At 37.1% G+C, this 21,571-nt stretch overlaps 1 protein-coding gene across 1 annotated transcript in view; it reads right to left on the bottom strand.

Annotated features, from left to right (window-relative positions):
* WDFY3 (WD repeat and FYVE domain containing 3) overlaps positions 1-21,571 on the bottom strand; it is a 309,424-nt gene that overhangs the window by 174,354 nt on the left and 113,499 nt on the right. The window contains exons 4-5 of the mRNA XM_025385326.1: positions 13,384-13,594; positions 2,847-2,970 (exon numbers count right to left, since the gene is read on the bottom strand). Of these exons, the coding sequence (XP_025241111.1) occupies positions 2,847-2,970; positions 13,384-13,563 (304 nt within the window). The 5' untranslated portion in view covers positions 13,564-13,594. The remainder of the gene's footprint in view (positions 1-2,846; positions 2,971-13,383; positions 13,595-21,571) is intronic.

The raw sequence follows: 21,571 nt of genomic DNA, 5'->3' as shown, positions 1-21,571 counted from the left end.
AAAAAAAAAAAAAAAAAAAAAAAAAAAAAAAAAAAAAAAGAACAAGAACAGGATAAGTGAAAGCAATGAAATTTTGGATATTAAAATAGCAGCGAGATTCATGGTTACTGATTACCAAACCCTAGAATCTTGAAGTCATTCAAGAAAAGTGGAAAAGCAACCAAACTACCAAAGAACCCCTGAGAGGCTCAGGAATTGGTGGCACAAGGCACCTTTGGAAGCAGAAGGAAATAAGAACTAGACAGAGAAGCATTGGTGGAAAATATGTTCAAGAGCACTTAGACCCAAGGTCCCCACTACTATGTGGGCACTAGACGGGAGGTTTGTTTGTTCACTGAAAAGAATAAGAGAGGGAGTGTGGATTGGGGGCACCAGGCACCATCTGGACATACAAAGGTAAAATAAAAGCTTATATACTAAACCTTGAGGGTCCCCAAACCTTTCCCCTACTTTGCTTCCAAAATGCTGAGTCAGGCATGTATCTTCCAAGCAGAGACTGGACAATTCTGAGTACCTGCTTAGTTTAGGAAAAAGATCACCAAAAAAATAGCCTAGCAAGATCACCTTATGTTGCAGCCCACAGCTGCAAGTTTCACACACAATTAAAAAGCTTTTTAATGCTCCATTCTTATGTAAGAGTAGATGGTCATGGGTGAGACATGTAAGGACATTCTCTAACATAAAAGACAAAGATAAAAACAAATTGATTTAAAAAAACTTTTTTATTAAACCTGAAAGAAACAGATTATTTAGGGAGACAAAAATCTGAAAGAAAAAAGTAAGAAACCTCAGAAAGATGAGAAGAAAATATACCCCAAAAATAACAGAAACCAGTAAGAAAGAACACTTAAAAATAAAAAATATTTTTTAAAATGAGAAAAATATAATGTCACAAATGAAAAAAAAAAAACCTCTACAGAAGAGATAGATGATAAAATTGAGGAGTTCTCTCAGCAAGTAGTCAAAAAACAAAGAGAAAATGAGAGGAAAGATAAGAAAATGAGAGGAATATTCTAAGAGGGTCATCTGACTAGAAGGAGAAAACAGAGGGGAGGATATTATTAAACAATTCATGAAACTTTGCCCAAATTAAAGGATATGAATAACCAGACTGAAAGAGTCCAATGAGTACCCAGCACATGTATAAAAATAGGTCTACCACAAGGCATGTTATTATGAAATTTTAGAAAAGCAGGGACAAAGAGAGTATCCTAAAAGCTTCTAGAAAAAAAAAAAAATAGGTCACAGAGGAAAAAAAAAATCAAGAATATACGTAGCTTTTGATTTCTCAGTAACAATGTAAGAACTTAAATTATAAAAGAAAAATTTTAAAATTCTGAGACAAAATGATTTCCCACATAGAGCCTGATACTTACTTAAAGAGGACTGATAATAATGCAGCTGCAAGATTTTTCCAAAATGACCCTGAGTGCTCATCCTGGGCTGCATGGGAGGGCAGAGCTAAGACACTCATCACTGACCATCTCAACCCATCGTCAACTTTCCCAGGCAACTGGTAGCTTCTAATCTCTGCTAAGAGGACCTCCTGCATTACATAGCTAGCATTCTCAAACAACTCCTATAAATATCTAACAAGTATTCAATGGCCTAAGTCATAGGCAGTTTAAATGTCTCTTCACTAACAAGATTACTCTTGAGTTTGTCCTTTAGGAATGGAGAACAATGGGGGACAGAGAGGAGGACAGGAAAGTGTCTCTCCATTTAAACGTAAACCATAGCTGCGTTTCAGCGCATCTCCCCAGCACATGTATCTGTGAGATCACGAGAGTGGTAGATATGTGTCTTCTTTTCTCTTATTGACCCTTGGTTTTGTATTAAATAAGTTTCCTTTTCTATAATAATCATGCTGTATGATGTAACGGAATTTGTTCTAAGTCCTGGCAGCTGAAAGGTTGTCAGGTGAAAGAAGAGAAAAGAATCCAGTTTTTACAGCAATAGTCAAAAAATGTTTAACTCATGGTATGTCTAAAACAACAAGCAGAACAAAACCCTGATAACTCCCCTGCATCCTTTTTTACGAAGCTGCTGGAAAAGATGCACTACCAAAATCAGGGATTTAGGAAAAAGAATCCATCCAAAAGAAATGAAAAGGCATCTCAGGACAATGTGAATAGTGATGTTAAAATGGCAGCTGTGCAGCTGGCCTAGAGAGCAACTACTACAGATGACAGAGAACCCTAAGTAGCTTATGGTCTACGGGGAAGATCAAGACACATGCACAATGACCACCCAGGAGGTTGAGAAGAAAAACAGTAGTTCAGAAGAGAAAAAATGTTTCTTTGCCTAAAGAAATCAAAAAGCATTTCATCAAGGAAGCATGACTTAATCATGCTGACATTTAGACATACTGAAATGAGGAAAAGATTCTCCTCCCTCAGTGAAGCATTCTAAGAAAATGATTAAAATAAGAGAATAAACATGTTTGAAGATTACAGACAGCAGGATTTGGTTGAAATACAGAAAACAAGCAATAGAAGCAGTGTATGCTTTAAAAAAAAAAAAAAGACCAGATGATAGCTTGGCCTTAAATTTCATGCTGAGGAATTTGTATTTTGTTCAAAGGGAAACAGAGAGTATTTTAAAGGGTTAGGGTGGAAGTGGTAGTGGTCCAGGCAGAGTAGCCTTGAGTAGAACTACTCGAGAGTTGAAGATGCTGAAACCAGGAAAAGAATGTGACTCTAAGAAAGGGAAAGGGAATGGGTAAATGAACTTAATACTCAATGTGCTGAGAACAAGGTCTGTTTTCCATTTAATTTTAATGGGACTTTTACAGAACTGTCTGTTCATTCAAACAAATCAGTTTTTGCTGGCTACTGTAAAAATACCTGTGGATTTGTTTGATGCTCTCCTTCGAATTTCTGTCACCATTAGTCGTGAGACTTGTGTTGTGAACTGCAGAAGATCAGAAAATTTTTCTGTCATTGTATTCGGCGGAGCATTTCCAAAAACCTGTAGATAAGAAAAGATATAGTTAACGAAGCACTGACACATTTTTCTTTTATTTTGTGAATTCTGAAGTGTAGTATGACTTGAAAATCAAGTCCAGAAAAGTCTACCTACACAGTTACTTTGAATCTTAATACGTTGGAAACACAACTTTCAATAAATCACATATCTAGCTACATTTCCTTTTACATATAAGTTTGCTCAAGAAATGATTAAATAAATGAAATCTATTTATTTTAGACATTATTGATAAAATTTGAATCAATCTCACTAAAAACGTTAGAAATTGTAACATGTTTCTTTTTTTTTTGAGACGGAGTCTCACTCTGTTGACTAGGCTGGAGTGCAGTGGCATGATTTTGGCTCACTGCAACCTCCGCCTCCTGGGTTCAAGCGATTCTCCTGCCTCTGCCTCCCAAGTAGCTGGGACTACAGGCGCATGCCACCACGTCCGGCTAATTTTTGTATTTTTAGTAGAGACAGGTTTCACCATGTTGGCCAGGCTAGTCTTGAATCCCTGACCTCTGGTGATCCGCCTGCCTCAGCCTCTCAAAGTACTGGGATTACAGGCATGAGCCACTGTGTCCGGCCAACATTTTTCTGACAAAGCCTAATTTGAGAATTTAGAGAAAAGTTATAAAGGATCTTTGATGGAGTACAGGCATATTGGATGGTGAAAAGCAGCTCCACTGCTAAATCTCAGGCTGACTTCGGAATTCACTAAACTCATTTCATATCTCAGAATTTCTACATTCTAATCACAATAATTTACAAAACAAGACTGTTACAAAAAAACTAGAAAAAAGAAAATAAATAGGAAGGTCATGAAATAAACTTGTTTTTACACAAATTTTAATATAAATGAGCTTTAGAATAAATAAGTCTTATTATCTTTCTTTCTTTTTTTTTTTTTTTTTTGACAACTGGGTCTTGCTATATTGCCCAGACAGGTCTTAAATTCCTGGGCTCAAGCTATCCTCATGCCTCTGCCTCCCTAAGTGCTGGGATTACAGGTGTGAGCCACTGTATTCTGTCCACAATAAATAATTTTTAAAAATAAACGGGTATGGGTTCAGCAAAGAGAATTTGAGAAAATGAAACCTGGACAGACCATCATAAGAAAAGAAATGGTATTTTAATGGGTAAATAACAAGATGTATCCTGAGATATTACTTTAAAGAATATTCTTTATAGCTGAAAGGAAATTCTCTATATTCTAAGTCTATTATAGTATCTCTCCCTTTTAACACTCATTACACAGTATTTTATATAATTATTACCTATTGAAATGTCACTACAAAAGGAGAAAACATAATTTACTCATCTTCATATTCTCCCAAGCCAGCACTCTGCCTTTTATAGTAATGTTCCCTAAATATGGTTGTTTATTTATATGTTGACTGCCCTCACAACCAAATTCTAGAGAATATTCAAGGAGCACTGAAGGAGAACATGAGAACATAAACTAAAATTAAGAAGGAAAACAAAACAAACAAGCAAATAAAAGACCCAGCTAGGGAGATGGATTGGAAAAGAAAACTAAATAAAAATCTAAGACCAGAAAGACCTCTATATTTTCCATGTATTGGTTACAAATTTTGGCTCAAAGATACAGAAGAGAAAACCTGATCAATCACATCATTTGCAATGTCCTTAGCATGAAAAATATATATATTTAAGGAAGTACTTGTATTCCTCATATTACACTAGTCCCCCTTATCTGTGAGAAGTAAGTTCTAAGACCCCAGTGGATGTCTGAAACCATGGATAGTACCAAACCCCATAAACACTATATTTTTTACCACAATACATACCTGTGATAAAGTTTAAGTAATAAATTAGGCACAGTAAGAGCCTGGCAACAATAATTAATAACAAAGTAAAAAAATTGTAACAATATACTATTCGCAATTGCACAAATACAAGACTCCTTCTTATTACAGATCTCAGAAACCTCAGCACACAGTTTTTGGTCTTTCCTTACTAAGTCAAGAACTTATACCTTTTCACTTAAAGGAAAGACTTCTCTCTGGCATACCCAAGTTACCATCCCCATAACTTTTGCACTTTGGGGCCATTATTAAGAAAAATAGAGCTTCTTGAAAACAAGCAGCTTGATACCAGAACAGTAGGTCTCATAACTGAGGCTGCCACTAAGTGACTATTGGGCAGGTGGCCCATACATCATGGATACACTGGACAAAGGAATAATTCACATCCGGGGAGGGATGGAGCTGAATGGTGTCAGATTTCAAACTCGTGAATTGTTTGTTTCTGTAATTTTCCACTTAATATTTTTAGACCACAGATGACCGAAACTATGAAAAGCAAAGCCCTGAGTAAGGAGGGATTACTGCATAATATAAACGATTCCTTCCAAATATCCCAATAAAAGGATGTAACAAACAATGTGATATCCTTCCAATAGAAAATGTGTTTCTTACACATGTTTCTTATAACGTCCCTCAAATTGAGTTGAAAACACTAAAACAATAAATCAATTCTACAAGGGTATCCTTTTATCCAAACACCTAGTCTGTTCAATAATTTGACAAATGAGTAATTTGTAAAAATCTCAAAAAATAAACTGTACTTTTCAATACTTCCTCAACAAACACATTTTTTTCTGCTGAGATTTTGATAAATGTTGTGTGCTTAGAATTAACCTGTGTTACTTGCTAAATAATCTATGTTACCTGTTAAATAACCCTCCCCTGCCTTTTTTTTTTTTTTTTTTTTTTTGAGATAGGGTCTTACTCTCTCATTCAGGCTGGAGTGCAGTGGTGCAATCATGGTTTACTGTTAGCTCAATCTCCTGAGCTCAGGTGATCCTCCCACCTCAGCCTTCTGAGTAGCTATGATTACAGGTGCCCGCCACCACACCCAGCTGATTTTTCTATTTTTTATAGAGATAGGAATTTTGCCATTTGTACAGGCTGGTCTTGAACTCCTGGGCTCAAGTGATCTGCCCACAATGGCCTCCCAGAGTACTGGGAATACAGGCATGAGTCACTGCGCCCGGCCAGAAACCTCTATTCTTTAACAAACTGGAGACTGATAAAAATTGAGAAGCCTAATAAAGACACATGTTTGAATAGCCATTCCACCTGTGCTCAGAGATGAGTACATAGCCTTTTGTTATTGTTGTTGTTGAGACAGAGTTTTTGCTCTTGTTGCCGAGGCTGGAGTGGTACAATGGCACATTTTCAGCTCACTGCAATGTCTGCCTCCTGGGTTCAAGTGATTCTCCTGCCTCAGCCTCCTGAGTAGCTGGGATTACAGGCACCCACCACCACTCCTGGCTAATTTTTTTTGTATTTTTAGTAGAGATGAGGTTTCACCATGTTGGCCAGACTGGTCTCAACCTCCTGGCCTCAGGTGATCCGCTCATCTCGGCCTCCCAAAGCGCTGGGATTACAGATGTGAGCCAACTCTCCGGCTGAGTACATAGCTTTTTAATGGAGGTATTTATAATATTCCTATTACTCAGAGTGTATCAATGTATATTTTGCTCCTAAGAATAGTATGAGGTATTTTATTGCTAAGAGTTATTAGGACAACTAAACAGAAGCAATAGTTAGTTCATTTCTTGAACAGTTGTAAGATACGATTATTCAACCAATCTTCATGCTGGGTAAATAATATGCTGTTGAAAATGCCAGTAACTTTTTACACAAATCCTGATGTTTACTGCTTTATTTCCTCTAATAAATTTTCTCACAAGATAAATAAAACTGGCTTGAATTTACCAACTCAAAATCAGTACTACAGAAAAAGACTATGTCATATTTGCTAATCTGAAATGAACAAGCATTGCTTCTTAAATAAGGTTGATTCGGTTTATTCACTCACAAATATTTACTGGCTTCCTAGTATATATGCCAGGCAATGTTAGAAGAGCACTGAATACAAAGGTAAATAAAACAATATGATTTCTGTGCTCATGAAACACAGGACATTTTAGCACAGAAGGCCAATGGTAAATAAGTTGATTTTAAACTTAAAATTATTTAAAGATAGTATCATGAAGAAAGTAAAACAGGGTGGCTGAAAGAGAATGCCTGGGGTGGGAAGAAGGTTGTCAGGAAAGTTCTCTCTGAAGAAGTGACACTGCTGCCAAAGGATGATAGTGACTACTGAGGAAAAGTTACAATCCAAAGAGACAAGGAAAGAGGGTTGCAGTCAGTGAGATCACAGCTGTGCAAAGACCTTAAAGTGAGACTGATTTTGGGGTATAGAGTAATGAAAAGGAGGCAGATAAAGCTGGGGCATTTTGTCTAAGAGGAAAAATGGTACAAGATAAGATTGGAGGGATAGAGGAACTAAAGCATGAATCTGACATTGCAGATAATACTGAATGGATAAGGTAGCAAAGAAAACAGTGTAGTTTTTGTGATTGACTTAAAAAATTAAATCTGAAAGTATTAGGTATGTTTTCACTACTTTCAATAAGTAGTGGTATTTCTTGAAACTATACAATGCTTCCATCATTTACATAAATGTTTGCCAAAGAGGATGCAGCATGAAGCTGGGTGTCAGAAGGTGTGCTCACTCTCAGGGAGTACTGACTACTTGTCAAATTTTTCTGGTTCTAGGTCAGGTACAGTGGCTCACGCCTTAATCCCAGAACTTTGGCGGGCTGAGGTGGGTAGATCACCTGAGGTCAGGAGTTGAGACCAGCCTGGCCAACATGGTAAAACCCCATGACAACTAAAAATGTAAAAATTAGCTGAGTGTGGTGGCACATGCCTACAATACCAGCCACTTGGGAGGCTGAGGCATGAGAACTGCTTGAACCTGGGAGGCACAGGTTGCAGTGAGCAAAGATAGCACCACTGCACTCCAGCCTGGGCAACAACAGAGCCAGACTTGGTCTCAAACAAACAACGACAAAAAATTTCTGGTTCTGCAGAGGAAGAAAGTTGGGCAAGAGAACAGGTAACACATTCAACTCAAAAGGGCTGATTCTAGAATAGATATGTAAAATTCATAACAGATTAAAAAAAAAACAGTACTGAACAAAAATGCCTTCTTGCAAATTCACTAGAAATAACAACAACTACCATATAATACCCATTTAAAATCTGCCTAGCACTATTCAAGAATTTGGTGTCATTTAAGTCTCATAAAATCCTACAGAATAGGTTCTACTAGTAGCCTCATTTTACAGTTAAGAAATTAAGAGTTAGAGAAGTTAACTTAAAACAGGAGGTAATCCAGACAGAATTTAAAACTACATCTATCTGATTTCAAGCCAGGCTCTTAATCACTCAGTACTATATTTTTCTCAAACTGTGCATGAACCCTAGCACTGTAACTTTGCATAGTGTTCATCTTTACAGAAAAATAGCAAGGTTTGACTTATTTTTAAAAGAATCATTTTTAATATCCACCTAAATAGATTTCAGAAGATTTCCTGGCACCTCTTCAACCAAACATTTTTGGCACTCAGGGAAAACAAATTAATGATGTTGTCTAATGGCATTCAAAAAGGCTCAATATATACTTGTTACTGAATGGTGCTATTCAATAAAAATATATTAAATATGACTAATAAAGGAGAGGTTGGAATGTTTACAAAATTTTTAAAAATGGAGGCTTTTGTTTCCTAAATATGTGTTACATCTAAAGTTAAGTCAGACTATTGGCTATCATTAGTCCTAAAATAATTTGCTATAAATAACAATGTTAAAAAACTAACAATGAAGATGTAATTGCTTTATTTCATATGGTAAATCAGTTAAGATTTCTTATCAATTAATATAAATGATTAAGGAAAGATTTATCTTATCCTCTTTTTGGTTCTAAGAAGGACCATCAGATGAGAGTCTGAGAAGAACAGAATGCCTAACTCAGTCCCGTCCTCTCCTTTTGAGCTCTGCCTGCCTCATAAGAATATGCATTCTCATCTGCTCTGGCTGTGGCCTGCGACTGTCCAGTTCTGCCAGTGACTGGGTAAGTAAACATGACTATTTCAGGGCTGAATTCAGCGAGTCCTTTATTGCACAGACCCAAGCCACATTCTCCAGTATCAACTGTATTGGTATTACATAATAAGTAATAAAGCTGCAACAAAATAATTCATCTGTCTGCCTTCTGATCTCTCTCTTATTTGGTTCTAAGTTTGGGTGACCTCTCTCTTAAGCCAACAAATTTAAAAGTAATGATAATTTGTAAGGGATTTAAAAAGGACACTGTATTACATTTACATGCTTCTCAAATATAAATTGGAATTAAGTTAAAAAATAAGGAGAGTTTCTTACAGAAGATCTAATTGGTAAACATTACATTTTAAAAATATACAACAAAATATAACAAATACTACAGTAATTAACAGTGGCAGTTATGAATTTTTAGACAACTAAAATGTTACTCATTTTGCCAAGTTTAAACCAAATGTTTTCTTTTGTCAGCTTTTGTTCTGGGACTAAAGGTTAATTATTTTTAAGAATGCTGAATAAATATTATTCTGCTATTTTCAGACTTCACTATAATCTTTCAGTTTGAGCAAATCAGTAAGAAGGAAGATAACAGCAGCCTCCTTGTAGGACTGTAATGAAGAAAACAGGAGGCATTTTGAGAACCCAGCATGAGACCTGGCCCAGAAAAAAGACTCAATACATGTCATTTCCCAACCCATGTCTCTCAAAGGCAAAAATGATGCACTGAAATAACACTATTAAGCATACTTTAAAAACTAGTCTGTAGCTAGTTGTCCATGTCTAACTAGTCTGTAGCTAGGTGTCCATGTCTATTTTAGCTTGTTCACCATTTAGCTCTAATCAAGCAAAGTCTCACAATCAACACCTCAATCCCTTTTTAGAAATCATGGTAAGAACTGGTTGGCTCTAGCGACATACTGAGCTACTCACTCACCACAGGTATTTCTCACTAGTGGAGAATGTTCAAGCACAAATGGCCAAATGTTAAATAGATATGGCTACATATTTCTAAATTTAATGGAAATGGTGTCTAAGAACAATTTTAGTTTATTAATTATATCCAATGAATAAGAATTTTTTTAAAACATTTTTCAAATTAGTCACAACAGTACAGATATAACTTTCTATCTTTTCATTAGTTAAGAGTTTACTGAATCTTTGTGATATTCAAATCACTCATTATATTAGAGGTTTAAAGCATTGCATACACATATGTTTCTAATCAACCAATTAAAAACTTTTGAGATAATTTGTTAATAGTTAATGAGACTTACAATAACATAGGACGTAAGACAACTAAGTCAAACATTATAACTAGATAGAGAATAATTATTAAAGCATCTCATATCTGCTTATTAAAAAAACAAATATTCCTAAGATTCTTCTAGTCTAGTAGACTGTGGAAGCCTAACTGATGAAATACATGGGATACATACATATGTAGGATATTACTTAATAATTCATGTTAATAGCCAAGAACAATTCCCTTAACTGCTCTAAACATTCTCATTACCTTGTAAACATTCCTAAGTCTGAGAGAAGGAAATTACCTCAAACTACTCAGTAACCAACAGCACATCATGACATTAAAGTAAAACAAAAATAAGATTTAAAAACAAAACAAACTTCCGGGTAATAAAAATTAACTTCCCGGTAATAAAAATTAGTAACTTCCCTGAATAGGGCTTAAAACAATGGCTTGCCATAGTTCTCCCTCCCATTTTTAAAAGAGCTATTTTAAACCTTTCCCCACCTCTTCTCACGTTCCTACTCTACCATCTCCTCCCTCTATCATTCTTGGCAGATAATCTATCCTATTATTTCATAAGCAAGGAAATGTACATTCTCTAAATGCATTAATGTTTCTATCCTCTTCCTGTTATATCCAACACAAGCTCATGGGTGATATGTGAACTAATCTTCCTTGCACTCTTGCCCTTCTGCCTTACCAGCATATAAAAACCTCAATCTCAATAAATCAGGTATTGCTTTCTCTACTTTTTCACACAGGCCAGTACAGATAAGGTCTAGTATAAATTTATCATCTCCAACCTTCACTGAGCTGACAATACTAATCAATTCTTTTATTGCCCCCTTTCAACTCTCTTTCTCACTCATTCCCTTTCACTAGTATTCCCAACAACAAAAATAATAATATTCATGTAATAAAAACAATAATAGATACAATAATAATAATAATAATAGGCACACATTTCTTGGGACACACTTATTAAGTGCTGTAAGTATGTTATCTGCATTTTACTCTCACGACAACCCAATAAGGTTGACATTATTATTTTACGGCCCAGAAATCGAAGGTAACTGTTCCTCCCCAGTGCATTAGACAACTAGAAGTCTAGTTCCTTAAGAGGAAGAAGAGAGATATCACCGCAAATCGAAGACAAGAACACTGATATGTAAACACTGGAGATTAAGTGATAGTCTATCTACTGAACATGAGACATATTAAAACAATAAATAAATAAAATAGTAATAATACAACAAGAAAGAATTCAAGGAAATTAAAACTGGGATAGTAATAGCACAACACTACTCTAAAAGAGCTAACGTTTGATTGACAGAGGTCCAGAAAAGGGGGAACATACAAGATACAGGGGAGAATATTCTCAAAGAAATCTTTCAGAATATTTACCCAGACTGAACAATACAAGTTTTCAGATTAAGAAGGCTTAAGCTGAAGCCACAAAAAATTTCAAAATAACGAGAAAAGGAAGAGCCTAGAAAATTTCATACAGAAAGATAGATGAACAGAGAAAATAATATAGACAAGAAGTGAGACTAGATGGGATAGAGCCAGTTAGAGATTGGGGCACCGGGTGAGGGGGTGGGTGTGGAGAAAGGCATAGCCAAGGGCATGGAGATAGATCTGGAAAAAGGGAGATCCAGGGGAGAAGAAAAAGAGAAAGGGGAGAGTCAGAGACAGGGAGAGAAATAGGGACAGAGAGGAGATAAAGAGAGAAATGGGAGGACAGAGAAACACAGTGATGGAGAAGAGAGAGATGAAAGGCATAGAGAGACAGACAGAGATAGGAAGAAAGAAATGGAAACAGGGGAAGGCAGGGAGACACAGGATGAAAAGGACAGAGACAGGGCAAGGCAGAGAAAATGTGGGAGGGAGAGAGAAAGAGAAGGAGGAAAAAGAGCGAGAGAAGGGAAACCAAGAAACAGAGACATGGAGAGAAAGAAATTGAGACAGTTCTGAAGTCTGAGGAAAACAAGTTCTATAATAATAGAATAATAAAGGTGGTACCATATAAGGTTCATCTTTGAATAAATTTAAATTTACACCACCAGCAGTAGAGAGCAAACACTGATTACTGCTTACACAAGCAGCATAACTAACAGGGAAAAGATGAGGAGGGCAGCGTGTATGAATGAGTGTATGTATGTATGTTACTGTCTGGAGGGAGAGGAAGTAAAAAAGCTAATTCTCATATTCCTCAGTAGGAAGTCAATTAAAACTACACAACCAACAGCAGTAAAAATATGTTATTTAAAAGCCCGTCATGGCAACAGCAATTAGTGGTGAAGAGCGGGAGAGCACCTATAAGCCTGTGAAACTATCTGACTTTTTTAAATGATGTATTTGTGAACTTTTGATACACATAAAAAAATTATTATTATTATTATTTTTGAGACAGAGTTTCGCTCTTGTCACCCAGGCTGGAGTGCAATGGCGTGGTCTCAGCTCACTGCAAACTTTGCCTCCCGAGTTCAAGAGATTCTACTGCCTCAGTCCCCCGAATAGCTGGGATTACAGGCACTTGCCACCATGCCTAGCTCATTTTTGTATTTTTAGTAGAGATGGGGTCTCACCATATTGGCCAGGCTTGTCTCAACCTCCTGACCTCAGGTGATCCACTTGCCTTGGCCTCCCAAAGTGCTAGGATTACAGGCGTGAGCCACCGCGCCCGGCCTAAAAAAAGTTATTTTAAAAATACCCAACAAGTTTGCTACATGTAATTTACAAAATATATTACAACATTAACTCTATTTGGTTTATCTATAGCCTATAACCATCCTCTTACAGTATCTCTTAAACAACAGCAAATTGTAATGACTTTTTAAAGTGTACAAAGGGCTTGGGCAGTTGTACCATTTGGTGTAATAAAATCATCACTTTAAAAGATAACAGAAATAACACAATTGATAATTTACAATCTATTCCTCTTCCAAAACTCAACCATAACAGGGACATTTTAAACAATGGTTCACAGTTTGCACTTTACCTGTTAAAAAATCAAAAAGTCTCACTGAATGTAGTTTATTCTGACCAGTTTCACATCAAGTCACATTGCTTTATAGCAGATTGGAAAGATGAAACAAGAACAGCAAACTTCTTAAAAACTAACTCATCCTATCATTTTTTTCTACCTATGGCTTACCAGTAACCTTCAGATTCTTGTAGTGCCTCCCAGTCCTGGAAGGTGTGTGTCTGGCAACCTGGACTTACCCTGTTAAACACTGGCAGCATCATATACAGTTTCTCTTCTTGTTCCTTCTGAGTCATGTGCCGGGGAGGATGGCACAACTCCGTGAAGAGCCGGCGGAGGTGCATCAGCCCTAAGGCGTTGTCTTGTGGGCTACACTCCTCCTGCCTCGGCCGCCCCATGATCCTCTTCACCATGTTCATCTTGGCTGGTTGGTGAGACACACTTCTAATTCTGTTGGAAAATGTCAATACGTGAAGAGTCAAAACATCATCATCTTGACTAGGTCAAACATGCATGTAAGAGCTTATAAGAAATTTGCAAAATAGAAAATTCTGTCTAAAATATATCTTTCTACTTCTTTAAACAGAAAAGACAGAGAAGCAAAATTTGATGAATCCCCCGAAGGACAGATTATTAATCATAGCACTGGAAGTTCCTACTCACTCTGCCACAATTTGTATAAAATGTAAAACATTAATCAGACAAGTAACAATGTTTCCAATTAGTTTAGTCATATCAAGTTCAAAAATAAAGGCGCCAGGCATAGTGGTGCACACCTGCAATCCCAGCACTTTTGGAGGCTAAGGCAGGCGAATGGCTCGAGCTCAGGAGCTCGAGACCAGCCTGGGCAATATGACAAAACCCCATCTCTACTAAAAATACAAAAATTAGTCAGGTATGGTAGTGTGTGCCTATAGTCCCACCTACTCAGGAGGCTGAGGTGGGAAGATAACTTGAGCCTGAGGGGCTGAGGTTGCAGTGAGCCAAGATCACGCCACTGCATTCCAGCCTGGGTGACAGAGGCTCTGTCTTTAAATAAATAAATAAATAAATAAAATAAAAACACAAAGGGATCACAAAACTTACTATTAACAGACTTCTTAATGGTTAATATAAAATTAATGAAAAAACAAACTTTATCCTAATCTCAAAACATCGAAGACAATCAAAAACCCCAAAACCTCACAACATTTTCTATTTTTCGTTATTTAATTTATAATTACTTTTTTTGCTAGAAAATTCAAGTATACCTTGAGTACCTGAAGAACAGTATATATTATAGATTAAAATGTGCACATTAAACACAATAATATCCTAACTTATAAATCATAAAAGGATAGTGAAAATGATCATGTGACTGAAGACTACTTTCTATAGTTCGGTAAGTCATGTTAAATCATTTAGTGGATAATGATGCGCATTTTTCAAAGAAGTGAAATGGGGGGGCGGAGCAAGATGGCCGAATAGAACAGCTCCAGTCTCCAACTCCCAGCGCGAGCGACACAGAAGACCAGTGATTTCTGCATTTTCAACTGAGCCTCTGCTGCTGACACCCAGGCAAACAGGGTCTGGAGTGGACCTCAAGCAATCTCCAACAGACCTGCAGCTGAGGGTCCTGACTGTTAGAAGGAAAACTATCAAACAGGAAGGACACCTACACCAAAACCCCATCAGTACGTCACTATCATCATCAAAGACCGGAGGCAGATAAAACCACAAAGATGGGGAAAAAGCAGGGCAGAAAAGCTGGAAATTCAAAAAATAAGAGCGCATCTCCCCCGGCAAAGGAGCGCAGCTCATCGCCAGCAACGAATCAAAGCTTCACGGAGAATGACTTTGACGAGATGAGAGAAAAAGGCTTCAGTCCATCAAACTTCTCAGAGCTAAAGGAGGAATTACGTACCTAGCGCAAAGAAACTAAAAATCTTGAAAAAACAGTGGAAGAATTGATGGCTAGAGTAATTAATGCAGAGAAGGTCATAAACGAAATGGAAGAGATGAAAACCATGACACGAGAAATACGTGACAAATGCACACGCTTCAGTAACCGACTCGATCAACTGGAAGAAAGAGTATCAGCGATTGAGGATCAAATGAACGAAATGAAGCGAGAAGAGAAACCAAAAGAAAAAAGAAGAAAACGAAATGAACAAAGCCTGCAAGAAGTATGGGATTATGTAAAAAGACCAAATCTACGTCTGATTGGGGTACCTGAAAGTGAGGGGGAATATGGAACCAAGTTGGAAAACACTCTTCAGGATATCATCCAGGAGAACTTCCCCAACCTAGTAGGGCAGGCCAACATTCAAATCCAGGAAATACAGAGAACGCCACAAAGATACTCCTCGAGAAGAGCAACTCCAAGACACAAAATTGCCAGATTCACCAAAGTTGAAATGAAGGAAAAAATATTAAGGGCAGCCAGAGAGAAAGGTCGGGTTACCCACAAAGGGAAGCCCATCAGACTCACAGCAGATCTCTCGGCAGAAACTCTACAAGCCAGAAGAGAGTGGGGGCCAATATTCAACATTCTTAAAGAAAAGAATTTTAAACCCAGAATTTCATATCCAGCCAAACTAAGTTTCATAAGTGAAGGAGAAATACAATCCTTTACAGATTAGCAAATGCTTAGAGATTTTGTCACCACTAGGCCTGCCTTACAAGAGACCCTGAAGGAAGCACTCAACATGGAAAGGAACAACCGGTACCAGCCATTGCAAAACCATGCCAAAATGTAAAGACCATTTAGGCTAGGAAGAAACTGCATCAACTAACGAGCAAAATAACCAGTTAATATCATAATGGCAGGATCAAGTTTACAAATAACAATATTAACCTTAAATGTAAATGGACTAAATGGTCCAATTAAAAGACACAGACTGGCAAACTGGATAAAGAGTCAAGACCCATCAGTCTGCTGTATTCAGGAGACCCATCTCACATGCAGAGACATACATAGGTTCAAAATAAAGGGATGGAGGAAGATTTACCAATCAAATGGAGAACAAAAAAAAGCAGAGGTTGCAATCCTAGTCTCTGATAAAACAGACTTTAAACCATCAAAGATCAAAAGAGACAAAGAAGGCCATTACATAATGGTAAAAGGATCAATTCAACAGGAAGAGCTAATTATCCTAAATATATATGCACCCAATACAGGAGTACCCAGATTCATAAAGCAAGTCCTTAGAGACTTACAAAGAGACTTAGACTCCCATACAATAATAATGGGAGACTTCAACACTCCACTGTCAACATTAGACAGATCAACGAGACAGAAAGTTAACAAGGATATCCAGGAATTGAACTCATCTCTGCAGCAAGCAGACCTAATAGACATCTATAGAACTCTCCACCCCAAATCAACAGAATATACATTCTTCTCAGCACCACATCGCACTTATTCCAAAATTGACCACATAATTGGAAGTAAAGCACTCCTCAGCAAATGTACAAGAACAGAAATTATAACAAACTGTCTCTCAGACCACAGTGGAATCAAACTAGAACTCAGGACTAAGAAACTCAATCAAAACCGCTCAACTACATAGAAACTGAACAACCTGCTCCTGAATGACTACTGGGTACATCACGAAATGAAGGCAGAAATAAAGATGTTCTTTGAAACCAACGAGAACAAAGATACAACATACCAGAATCTCTGGGACACATTTAAAGCAGTGTGTAGAGGGAAATTTATAGCACTAAATGCCCACAAGAGAAAGCAGGAAAGATCTAAAATTGACACTCTAACATCACAATTAAAATAACTAGAGAAGCAAGAGCAAACACATTCAAAAGCTAGCAGAAGGCAAGAAATAACTAAGATCAGAGCAGAACTGAAGGAGATAGAGACACAAAAAACCCTCCAAAAAAATCAATGAATCCAGGAGCTGGTTTTTTGAAAAGATCAACAAAATTGACAGACCGCTAGCAAGACTAATAAAGAAGAAAAGAGAGAAGAATCAAATAGATGCAATAAAAAATGAGAAAGGGGATATCACCACTGACCCCATAGAAATATAAACTACCATCAGAGAATACTATAAACACCTCTACGCAAATAAACTAGAAAATCTAGAAGAAATGGATAATTTCCTGGACACTTACACTCTTCCAAGACTAAACCAGGAAGAAGTTGAATCCCTGAATAGACTAATAGCAGGCTCTGAAATTGAGGCAATAATTAATAGCCTACCAACCAAAAAAAGTCCAGGACCAGATGGATTCACAGCTGAATTCTACCAGAGGTACAAGGAGGAGCTGGTACTATTCCTTCTGAAACTATTCCAATCAATAGAAAAACAGGGAATCCTCCCTAACTCATTTTATGAGGCCAACATCATCCTGATATCAAAGCCTGGCAGAGACACAACAAAAAAAGATAATTTTAGACCAATATCCCTGATGAACATCGATGCAAAAATCCTCAATAAAATACTGGCAAACCGGATTCAGCAGCACATCAAAAAGCTTATCCACCATGATCAAGTGGGCTTCATCCCTGGGATGCAAGGCTGGTTCAACATTCGCAAATCAAGAAACATAATCCAGCATATAAACAGAACCAAAGACAAGAACCACATGATTATCTCAATAGATGCAGAAAAGGCTTTTGAGAAAATTCAACACCCCTTCATGCTAAAAATGCTCAATAAATTCGGTATTGATGGAAGGTACCTCAAAATAATAAGAGCTATTTATGACAAACCCACAGCCAATATCATACTGAATGGGCAAAAACTGGAAAAATTCCCTTTGAAAACTGGCACAGGACAGGGATGCCCTCTCTCACCACTCCTATTCAACATAGTGTTGGAAGTTCTGGCTAGGGCAATCAGGCAAGAGAAAGAAATCAAGGGTATTCAGTTAGGAAAAGAAGAAGTCAAATTGTCCCTCTTTGCAGATGACATGATTGTATATTTAGAAAACCCCATTGTCTCAGCCCAAAATCTCCTTAAGCTGATAAGCAACTTCAGCAAAGTCTCAGGATACAAAATTAATGTACAAAAATCACAAGCATTCTTATACACCAGTAACAGACAAACAGAGAGCCAAATCATGAGTGAACTTCCATTCACAATTGCTTCAAAGAGAATAAAATACCTAGGAATCCAACTGACAAGGGATGTAAAGGACCTCTTCAAGGAGAACTACAAACCACTGCTCAGTGAAATAAAAGAGGACACAAACAAATGGAAGAACATACCATGCTCATGGATAGGAAGAATCAATATCATGAAAATGGCCATACTGCCCAAGGTTATTTATAGATTTAATGCCATCCCCATCAAGCTACCAATGACTTTCTTCACAGAATTGGAAAAAACTGCTTTAAAGTTAATATAGAACCAAAAAAGAGCCCGCATCTCCAAGACAATCCTAAGTCAAAAGAACAAAGCTGGAGGCATCACGCTACCTGACTTCAAACTATACTACAAGGCTACAGTAACCAAAACAGCATGGTACTGGTACCAAAACAGAGATATAGACCAATGGAACAGAACCGAGTCCTCAGAAATAATACCACACATCTACAGCCATCTGATCTTTGACAAACCTGAGAGAAACAAGAAATGGGGAAAGGATTCCCTATTTAATAAAGGGTGCTGGGAAAATTGGCTAGCCATAAGTAGAAAGCTGAAACTGGATCCTTTCCTTACTCCTTATACGAAAATTAATTCAAGATGGATTAGAGACTTAAATGTTAGACCTAATACCATAAAAACCCTAGAGGAAAACCTAGGTAGTACCATTCAGGACATAGGCATGGGCAAAAACTTCATGTCTAAAACACCAAAAGCAACAGCAGCAAAAGCCAAAATTGACAAATGGGATGTCATTAAACTAAAGAGCTTCTGCAGAGCAAAAGAAACTACCATCAGAGTGAACAGGAAACCTACAGAATGGGAGAAAATTTTTGCAATCTACTCATCTGACAAAGGGCTAATATCCAGAACCTACAAAGAACTCAAACAGATTTACAAGAAAAAAACAAACAACCCCATCAAAAAGTGGGCAAAGGAGATGAACAGACATTTCTCAAAAGAAGACATTCATACAGCCAACAGACACATGAAAAAATGCTCATCATCACTGGCCATCAGAGAAATGCAAATCAAAACCACAATGAGATACCATCTCACACCAGTTAGAATGGCGATCATTAAAAAGTCAGGAAATAACAGGTGCTGGAGAGGATGTGGAGAAATAGGAACACTTTTACACTGTTGGTGGGATTGTAAACTAGTTCAACCATTATGGAAAACAGTATGGCGATTCCTCAAGGATCTAGAACTAGATGTACCATATGACCCAGCCATCCCATTACTGGGGATATACCCAAAGGATTATAAATCATGCTGCTATAAAGACACATGCACACGTATGTTTATTGCGGCACTATTCACAATAGCAAAGACTTGGAATCAACCCAAATGTCCATCAGTGACAGACTGGATTAAGAAAATCTGGCACATATACACCATGGAATACTATGCAGCCATAAAAAAGGATGAGTTTGTGTCCTTTGTAGGGACATGGATGCAGCTGGAATCCATCATTCTTAGCAAACTATCACAAGAACACAAAACCAAACACCGCATGTTCTCACTCATAGGTGGGAACTGAACAATGAGATCACTTGGACTCGGGAAGGGGAACATCACACACCGGGGCCTATCATGGGGAGGGGGGAGGGGGGAGGGATTGCATTGGGAGTTATACCTGATGTAAATGACGAGTTGATGGGTGCTGATGAGTTGATGGGTGCAGCACAGCAACATGACACAAGTATACATATGTAACAAACCTGCACGTTATGCACATGTACCCTAGAACTTAAAGTATAATAATAATAAAAAATAAATAAAAAAAAAACAAAAAAAAGAAGTGAAATAGAATAGAAAAAAATAGAAGATAAGAAAAGAATAACTTGTTTCATGGTATTTATTTCAGATAAGGGTGTATGAATGTATACTGAGTCATAATACAAAATGTATCCCTTGCTGGAGGCTGCAGTTAAAAAAATACACAAACTAACCACTGAGTTAAAGTATATACAGAATCAATAACAATAAGCTTTCAGAAAGCATCATTACCCCTTTTTAACCACTACTAACAATGCCAGTAATTGGCTAAGTCTAGATACAAAAACATGATATCTTATAAAAGGAACCAGGAAGGGTGGGAGGACATTCTGGGTATGCAGAATTTGGATGAAGGGCCATTTGCTTTGTAATCCATAGAAAAGCAGGCATCACCTGAGATAAATTTTTCGTTTTGCTACAGAACCACATAAGCCAGTATGCCATTTCTTAAGAAATGAAGGACTACAGCAAGGTTAGAGTTTTATTTACTAAACATCTGCCTACTGATTTTTAAAACTGTAAGAAGAATTTCAAACACACTTGCCCTTGAGAATTTTGAGTGAATTCCGTATTTGACTACAGGCATATGCTGAGGCACTGTAGCTAACAGGGGGACAGGATGTGATTCATCACAGGTGAAGAGGAGACAGACAAATTGTGCCTACAACTCTGCCAATGGCTTGTTTGCACTCAATGACTACTGTGCAAAGAGCACTCAGCACATTCTCAAGTGCCCAACTGCTGGAAACAGTGCTAATACATAGGCAAAGGGCTGGGATGAGCAGTTAATCTGCAAAATAACAGAAGTTAGTACAGTTCAAAGATGTCCAATGTATCTTATTCTTGAAAAATGTCTTCCAAATATAAATATTTCAACAAATATATTCAAATAACCTACTATGTGCTGGTATTTAAAGTCCTGGAAACCCCCAGAGCAAAACTTAAATTTGAAATGAACTATGAAAATTTTATAAATTAGCTAACATTTTAGATTTTGTATAGTTCTGCTCCTTTTCCTTACCCTGAGTTGATAATTTAGAGATTATGGATAGGACTTAGGGGATTCATGATACTCCAACACTTCAAAAATTTTTTTTCTAACAGAATTTCTCAGCTTTCAAAGGGGTCTAAATCATCTTTTAAAAGGTCAAGAATCATTCCCTGTTTTTAGAATGAGTTTTAAGGAACTTACAGAACATCTCATTTGCTCTTGATTCCAACTCACAAAAACGGAGTGAGGAGAAAATTCTCCATTTTTTTCTCCTACGTTTTATTGAGGTACAAATTGAGAAATAAAAATTGCATACACTTAAGATATACAACAATGTTCTGATATACATACACACTGTGAAATAATCAGCACAGTCAAGTTAATATATCCATCGCCTGAAATAGTCATCATTCAAAAAATAAAATATGTGGTGAAAACATGTAATATCTACCCTCTTAGCAAATATCAAGTATACAATACACTATCGACTATCAGTGTCACACTGCCGTACATTAGATCTCCAGAACTTTCTATCCCTTGACCAGTATCTCTGTGAGTTTGACTATT

Source organism: Theropithecus gelada, chromosome 5 (genome assembly GCF_003255815.1).
Source record: "Theropithecus gelada isolate Dixy chromosome 5, Tgel_1.0, whole genome shotgun sequence".
NCBI classification, from domain to species: Eukaryota; Metazoa; Chordata; class Mammalia; order Primates; family Cercopithecidae; genus Theropithecus; species Theropithecus gelada.
Note: the sequence above shows the minus strand (reverse complement) of the source record. Positions and strands in the feature narration are given on the sequence as shown.